The 8,474-nt window shown below is 47.4% G+C and overlaps 1 protein-coding gene across 1 annotated transcript; it reads left to right on the top strand.

The window, feature by feature from the left end:
• Positions 1-5: 5 nt before the first annotated feature.
• Positions 6-8,191, top strand: LOC131418184 (latherin-like). The gene is made up of 6 exons (XM_058562180.1): positions 6-99; positions 1,290-1,434; positions 3,081-3,185; positions 4,097-4,246; positions 6,905-7,008; positions 8,151-8,191. Exons 1-6 carry the CDS (start codon positions 6-8, stop codon positions 8,189-8,191), a joined length of 639 nt encoding a protein of 212 aa, XP_058418163.1.
• The last annotated feature ends 283 nt before the right edge of the window (positions 8,192-8,474 follow it).

Below are 8,474 nucleotides of genomic sequence, written 5' to 3'. Positions count from 1 at the left end.
CCAAGATGCTGAAGGTCTCTGGCCTCTTCATTCTCCTCTGCGGGCTGTTTGTCCCATCCTCTCAGACCATACCTGTAGATGCTTCCCAGATCACCGATGGTGAGACTGTCCTGCCTGGGGTCGTGTCTGACCGTGTCAGAGGCATAGGCTTCTCCCAGGAGTCCAGGTCATGAGCCAACGTTGGTTAAGTTCTTAGCATAATGCCTGGGACACAGTTAACACTGTTAATTGTTAGCTGTTCTGATCATCATTACATCACTATATTTAATCCTCTTGTCCCAAGATGCCCCTCTTTCCTGTCCCTTTGCCCTACATCTATTAAGTCCCACCATCAAAAGACCCTGCCCTACCTAGACTGGCCCCTGCCCACCTCTCCTACCCCCCCACCCTCCTTCACTTCCCTCCTGCCACAGGAGCCTCCTCAACACGTTAACCACACCCCTGGGCCTTTGCACTTGCTAGTCCCTCTGCCCGAAACACTCTTCCTCTAACTAAAACACAGCTGCCTCTCTTCCTTCAGGTCTCTGCTAAAGTGTCACATTTGCAGAAAGGCCTCCCTTGACCTCCCTGCATAAATGAGCACCCTCACCCAGTACTCTCGATTCCTCACTCTGCCTTCTATTTCTCCCTCACAGACAAAAATAGCATTCAGCAGAAGGCACCAGTGTGGCCACAGTGGTTAAAATATTAGAAATTGTTTTTTTTCTCTACTCTTTGGGAAATAGCCCCTGTTCAGAGACACTCCAGGTGGCTCCCGCTCATCACGCCAGCCACCCCAGCTTCACCCCCAGGACTCCAGCCTCTTCACCAAGCAAAATCTAAACAGTTCACAGCTGGCATAGCCCAGGAGCCCCAGGACCAGGCTACAGAGCTCTGGCTGACGCCCTTTCTGATCGGCCGGTGCCCGGGCCGAGCTAGTTGCTGACTGTTTTGAAGTCGGCCCTCTCCAGCACTGATCTGCACCCGCCTCCTCGTGTCCCCTTATTCACCGCCTTATCGTCTCTCCCTCCTCATCCCCACTAATGCCAGCTCCACGAGGGCGGAGAGGTCTGCCTCTTCCTGCTGGTGCAGCCCCTGCCCGGCGTGGCCCCGGCACATAGTGGACCCCTATAAACATCTGAACAATTGTGTCTGGACCTTGGCCCAGCACCAAGTAGGCCAGAAAGGCCAGATGGATGAAGAGTAAGGGCCACACGTGGGACGTGCTCAGAGGTCAAGGTTGTGTCTGAGAATCTTTGGCACCTAAATGTCTAATTGGGTTTTGGGGGGCGGTGGTCCATGTTTTTCAGCTTTGACCCAAGAACTTATCGACAAGAAATTCCTTTCTCTGCTGGGTGCTATTAACCTAGACGGATTACTGAATACCATCCTCAGCAAAGTAACAGGCCTCCTGAACCTCCTGACCGGCTCACTCCTGGGGAACAACGTTGCGATGTGAGTGGCTTCCGGTCACCACCCCCAGATCCAGGCTGTCCTGTTTTGTCGGTTTGTTAGAGCTCTCCCCACATTTCCTGACTCTACAGAGTCCTTCCCTCAGCTGAAGCCCTTCCAGCTCCGATGGCCGGACGTCCACTGGCTGGGAGGAATCCCCACGGCGGGTGGAGTGAGGGCTGAAGAGGTGCTGAAGGCAGGAGTTCAGGCCCTTTGTCTGGGAAGAGAACTGCTGCCCATCAGCTGTGGGAGTCCCACCAGTCTCTTCCCCTCCCTGAGCCTCAACCTCTGCCCCTGTGCAACAGGGAATTACAGCGTCTACCCCCAGAGGACTGTTGTGAATATTAAATGAAAAAACATATGTAAAAGCCTTGCACAGCTCCCTGCCCTCAGGAAGCCCCCCATCAGCGGTAACAATAACAACATCCTCTACAATGATAACGTGGTAACCATAATAATCGATGCTATCTGACCCCCAGAGTGTAGATGACCTGAGTCCCTTGTCTTAATACGTCCAAGACTCAACTGCTGATTCCCACCTTTGTTTCCAACCCAAACTGCTCCTCCCGCCGCCCAGCTCACCTTAGCCCATGACAACTCCACTCATCCAGTTGCTCTGGTCAAAAATCTTGATGCTGTTCCTGGCTCCTCTCTTCCTCTCACACCCGTATCCAGTGTGTCGGCAAACCCTGTCAGCTCTACCTTCAAAACGCACCCGGGCATCTGACCGTTTTCTCCACCTCCTCTGGTCCGAGCCTCTATCATCTCCCCACTGACTTACTGTCCCAGATCCCCCTGCTTCCACTTCAAGCCCCCCCCCCTTCTGTTCCACCAAAGAATTTTTCTAAGAAGTCGGATAGACTCCTTAACTCCTTTGCCCAAAGCCTCTGTTTGCCCTCAGAGCCAAACCCAAAGTCCTTACCATTGGCCACAAGGCTCCATGTGACCTGGCCCTGACTATCTCTCACCTCTTCTCCTGCCATTCTCCCCTCACCCACTGCCCACCAGCCACACTGAGCCTGTTGCTGCTCCTCAAATGTGCCAGCCGTGTTTCAACCTCAGGGCCTTTGCACTTGCTCTGTCTTCTGCCTGGCCCTTTCTTTCCCTGGCTATCCTCATGACTTGTACCCTCACTTTATTCATGACTCTCCCCAAATGTCATCTCCTATGAGAAGCCTTCCCTGACCACTTTGTCTAAAATTCCACTCTTCCCAATGTCACCCTCTGTCACCTGATCCTGCAGAGCCTTTTCTTCATAGCACCTATCACCTGACACATTCTATACATATTCATTTACTGGGTTTGTTGTTTTACACATACATGCTCTCCCCAAGCATGTACTATCTATGGCTTTCAGTCTTTTACTTATTATTTATTCATTCATTTATTCCCATCTGCTTGGTGCTGGCCAAAGGGCTGGACATGATTATTCTGGAATTCATTAAGGCAAGAGCCTCGTTTTGCTCACGGGTGTATTCCCAATGCTTATAACACCCAGTGACCGTGAATAAATTACATGATTAACGGGTGAGTAACCGTCTTGGCATACATTCAGCTTCTGCTCTGCGAGGGACCTGCCCTTCCACAAAGGGGGGTCCACCTGCAGCTGGAACCACAACCTTTCTCTGTCGTGCTGTCTGTTCCCCCAGAATACGGCTGCAAGACCCTCGACTCCTCCAGCTCTCCCTCCACTTCACCCCTGGTAGCAAGGAGGTTGAGTTATGGATACCGTTCTCATCTTCCTTGTATGTGAAGTAAGTAACAGCTGCAAGTGTCACGCCCAGCGCCTCCACTTTTGCACAGGTGTGTGGGGTGTGGGACGCAGCCACAGCTAAAGGACGTCCACACACTCCCTGCAAGACTCATTGTGCGGTTGAGGCAAAACCCTCACTCTCTCTGGGCCTTGGTCACCCTACGTGTAAAATTAGGAGCCCGCAGAATACTTGAATTCTCCCAACTTGGGGCCCCTCTAGGGAAAGCCAGGGAGGCGAGCAGGTTTCCTTCCGCTGCCTCACGCAGAGAGCCCCCACCTTCATTTATCTGGACTTCATGAGCCCACTCAGCTCTGATTGAATATAACCTAAGACAGGAAGACAGAATCTGCTCTAGACCCCAGCGCTCCTTGGCCCCATTGCCTAGAGATGCCTAGAGATTGCCCACAGGTGTGTTTTGTTTGGTCTGCACGGTGTATTTTCAGAGAGGGCAGGCATTCTTCAGTTCATCACAGCCTTCACCTCTCCCCGTGAAACTAGCCCCTGGTCTACTTGATTCATTTCCATTTCAAGCCTGGCCCTTGAGGCAGTGGACTTCAAGACCTCTAAAAGAGTACTTTTCAAGGTTATGGTTTCTCAGCTTTGATAGGATGCCATCCTTAAAATCAACCTTTTCCCTTTTAACTGTCCCCAGAGCCAGAGGCGGCAGGTATTAGGTGTGTGCCCTGAATGCAGACCTATCTGGTTTAGCCCCTGGCTGGATGCACAACTTGGAGACAGCCATTCCCATTCTGCAGTCCTGGGTCACCTCTTTTGAAAAATGAGGAAATGACCTTAACTGGGTGATATTGAGGGTTCTGTGCAAACATGGGGAACCCTAGTTCTAGAAACAAACAAGGGTGTGGTGAGCTCTGAGGTTCCCTCCCACCAGCCTTAACTCTTCCCTCCAACAGGTTGTCGCTTCTTGATCCCCTCATACTTAACCTGCAGATAAATATCAGAGTCCAGCTTCTTCTGGAGAGCGGCATAGATGGCAAATACCGACTTGTTGTTGGGCATTGCAGACTCTTGCCTGAAACTATACAGCTCCAATCTGGAACTCTGTGAGTTTTCCATCTTTCTCTCTCCACGTCCAGCTGGTCATGATGAAGGCCCCAATGAGGCCTCATCTGGAAGATGTCACTAGCAAAACAATACCTTCCAGAATGAGCATTTTGTGCATATGGGGATGTGCATCTTTAAATAGAACTTTATGTCAAGCTAAAATTTTTTTTATTGTAAAAACAATAATTTCACTAACATGAAAAGAGGTTCACTGAATGGTGCTGAGGACAAAGAAAACAGGATCCCTTGATTACTGTTGACATTTAGTTTATTTCTAAATATTTTGCTATTATAAACAATCCTGAACCTTTGGTACAGAAAGTCTTTCCAGAAATAGAATTATTTCCTTATTGTAAGTTCCCAGAGTTATTGAAAAAGTATAAACAGTTTTATGACTTTTAAATTTTGTGTGTGTGTGTGTGAGGAAGATTAGCCCTGAGCTAACATTTGTTGCCAATCTCCTCTAGGCCCTGGGCTAACATCCGTGCCTGTCTTCCTCCACTTTATGTGGGAGGCCTGCCACAGCATGGCTTGATGAGTGGTGCATAGGTCCGTGCCCGGGATCCGAACCTGCGAACCCTGGGCCGCCGAAGTGGAGCGCACAAATTTAACCACTACGCCACCAGGCCGGCCCCATGACTTTTAAACTTTAAGGCAAATAATAGTCGAAAGGCATGCCAAATCACTTACCACATACTTCTCCGACAGAACTGAACTCAGTGATAGAGTTCTATCTGGCACTGATGAGTTCTACCCCATACCCAATCAGTGCCAATTAGGCTCATCTTCACAACTTTTCTCTTCAGTAGGTAGAAAATCCCATGGATGTCATTATTTTCATTTTTTTGACTACCAGTTAAGCAAAGATTTCATCCTTTGCTTACTAATCTGTGACATTTCCTCTTCAGAGAAACTGGTTTCAGAGGTTTGCCCTTTTATTATCTAAGGTTTTAGTGTTTTCTTCTAAATTTGTAATCTCTTTTTTACAATCTTCTTTGGTAAGATTTTTTTTTTAAATATAGGCTGACATCCACGATTAACTGAATCCAATAGTCGTCACCAATCTATTTTATACCCTGTCTTTTTCATTCATGAATTCTTTATTTTGATTCATCTCCCAATTGCTCACTGTTTCAAGAAAGATCTGAGTATGGAATCCTTTCTGAGCCCTTACAGGTCTGGTAATGTCCTCCTGTGATGTTCAAAGATAAGTGAGAACCAGGCCTGATACGGCATCCTTGACTCACAGCCATCTCCCCCTAGGAAAACTCTGTGATTACGACCTCCATGTCTTTTGATTTGTTGAAGAAAACCAGTTCTTCCTTAAGGGAAATCTGAGACTTGAGGCTGGAAGTGACAGATTAGCTGGTTTATATGCAAGCTCTTTATAGAATAAAGACACAAACCCGTTGCCTGAGAATTGGACAGATTTACCCTAACCTGTAAGGATTCAGACTGAGTCAGGAACGTGACGACACCCTTACACTGCTGCTTCCTGCTTCTTTCTCTTCTCCCCCAACTGAAGATGATACTATACTATTCCTTCCATGAAGGTATGACCATCTGACTGAGGAGATAAGTTCTATTGGAGCGTTAGATAATTGGAGAAATGGGAAAGTGCACAGCAAAGAGAGAACTCAGAGCTGGCTAGAGAAGTCAGGAAGGGCTTTCTGGAGGAAGCCAGTTGGCTGGACCTAAAAGGGTAGTAGAAGCTGAAGAAAGCATTCCAGGAAAGAGAAACAAAATGGGCACAAAGAGGAGAATGATGGGAAACAACAATGACGGCAAAGTGATTTAAATTGAAAGATTAATTTTAAGGAGCCCTAAGAGGTAGGTCAGAGTAGAAGGGCAAGGCAGGGTCATGGAACGCTGTGGAAACAAGGAGTTGACTTGAAGCAATTTGGGGTCAATTGAGCAAAGAAGTGATATAAAGAAAGGAGAGTTTGGGAAAAATTAATCTGTTCTACCAACTTCTTTCACTCTTTATTTAGACTGACTCCAACAACAAGTCTGATTGTGAAAAATATAGAGACAAACCTGGAAACCTTCATAATCAATGATTTGGCAGCAGAAGTAAGTATATAAACCCAGGTTACTTCAGTTTTTGAGTCTGAGACCCAGAGCTTGGTGGGTTGAATCTTAATAAACCGGAAGGAAATCTCCCAGGAAGGAACGTTAGAGGAAGCTGTGTTTATTAAGCTCCCGTTTGGCAACCAGGCACTGGTGAAGTGCTTCACAGACATTATTTAATTCTTCAAGTCAAAATCAGCATCTGTGTGACCAGAGGTAAGTTGATAAGCCTCTCCAAGGCTCAGTTTTCTTATCTGTAAAATGAGTATAAGTAATCATGAAATTAACAGCTAACATTCACTAAGCATGCAGACACGGTGCCAAGCATCTTCCATGAATTTTCTTATCTCATCCTCCTAACAATCTTATACTCTAGGTGACAATACTATCTCTGTTTTCCAGATTGAGGAAAAAGTTCCAGTGAGGGTCGATGACTTACCCAAGTCATATAGCTGCTAGATGGCTCAGCTGACATGTGACCCCAGGGCAGTCTGTCCCCAAAACCCCTCTACCTTGCTGTTCCCTACCATGATTTGGCTTAGAAGGAGAACTTGCTTTGATTATCACCATTTATGCTCCATTGGTAGAGTCCTCATCCTGACTCTTGCGTATTTCCTTGTCTTTCAGCTATGTCCCTTCCTTAATTCATTGCTCTCCAACCTGGATCTGCAGCTGGTTAATGATCTGATTAGTAAGTGCTCACGGTGGGAAGGAACAATACCACTCCAGGAGAAAGCTCAGACTGCTCCTTTACCCTTTTCATCTCATATCCCCTTCCCTGACCCTGACACTTCTCCCAGACCAAAACTCCCTTCCCTGCTGAGGCAGAATGGTCCCTAATAATAACAGCCCTAATAAACTCAGCTGCCATTTGCTGAGGGAGCCCTGGGTGCCACACCCAGGGTTAAGCACTCTGCCTGCACCAGCCACTGAACCTCCACCATTAGCTAAGTACCTGCTGGTTTCACTTCTATTCTGGTCTCCAAAGTCTAGAGAAGCCGAGATATAAATGGAGGCTACTTGGGGGGAGAAAAGCTGCCCAATACCTCCTTTACCCTCCCCCTACATTGTATGATGTTGCATTATGAGCAGAAAATTGGTCTGGTTTCAACCCAGAGAAAAAATGCCTCCTTCCAGTAGCCTCTACCTCCAAGCATCTGAAGTTTCCACATCTGCCAGAACCCAAAGCAACAAATGCAAGATTGAATCTCAGCAGCTCAGGCCCCCAGCAGGAATCTGAAAACCAATAGAATTGCTGGGTCGAAAGGACTCTTACTGAATATTCACTAGTCCTACCAAGTGCTGGATGCTGGAGTTTCTAAAGTTCCTTTAGGTGGCTCTCCCAGCAAGCAATTTCCTGGCCTCTGCTCACACACCTCCATTGACAGGGAGCTCACTATTTATGAAGTAGGAGGCTTGAGGCAGTTAATCTGGATGAGACGTGAAGCTCCCAAAACTTGGTTCCCAGGCTCACTCAAAGTAAATGTGAGTGGGGTAGCTCAACCAACACCCTTGCTCTGCTGATACTAGGCCACCACTTTGGAGAAGCAGCAGGCTAATGGGGACTCTGGCTGCTCTAATGCCAATTTCCTCCACTGTCTCATTTCAACATACAGCTCTTAAGTGATTAGCTTGAGGGAGAGAAGTTGTTCCCAATTTATGGACAAGGAAACCCAGAACTGTCAGTGAAGTGATCAGAGACAGCCAGTGACAAAGCAGAGCCTCCTGTCTCCAAGCCTTTGGCTCATTCCCCAGTGGGGCAAGGGAAAACCCCTTTGGCCTGTCTGCTCCTCCCTCACTCCCACTGTCTGAGGTATCATTTTTGCTTTCTAGATCTGATACTGCAGAATGCCAGCCTCCAAGTTGGCGTCTAAATATCCCCAAAGTGAAGGAGCCACATTTGCATCAATTCGGTGAGAAACCAGCGCATATTTCCTCCCTTAGTGATGGTGCTTGGCCTTTAGGGTCATTATAAATGTGTCATTCATTCATTTATAAAATTTCAGGTAAGCATCTACTGTGTGCTAAATGCGATGGATACAACCATGAACAACACAAAGACTCTGCTCTCCTGGAGCTCATATCATTGTTGGGCATCCTAACAATGAACTAGGAAGTAAATACAATCAACTAAATTCCAGAGGGTAGTGGGTACTA

This window comes from Diceros bicornis, chromosome 19 (assembly GCF_020826845.1).
Source record: "Diceros bicornis minor isolate mBicDic1 chromosome 19, mDicBic1.mat.cur, whole genome shotgun sequence".
Taxonomy (NCBI): Eukaryota; Metazoa; Chordata; class Mammalia; order Perissodactyla; family Rhinocerotidae; genus Diceros; species Diceros bicornis.
The sequence above is the reverse complement of the archived record's forward strand: the minus strand, read 5'-3'. Positions and strand labels throughout refer to the sequence as shown.

Coding starts and splice junctions, on each gene's coding strand:
- LOC131418184 (XM_058562180.1), top strand. CDS start 6: ATGCTGAAGGTCTCTGGCCTCTTCATTCTCCTCTGCGGGCTGTTTGTC. Junction 1,435..3,080: donor CTGGGGAACAACGTTGCGAT/GTGAGTGGCTTC, acceptor CTGTTCCCCCAG/AATACGGCTGCAAGACCCTC. Junction 3,186..4,096: donor TCATCTTCCTTGTATGTGAA/GTAAGTAACAGC, acceptor TCCCTCCAACAG/GTTGTCGCTTCTTGATCCCC.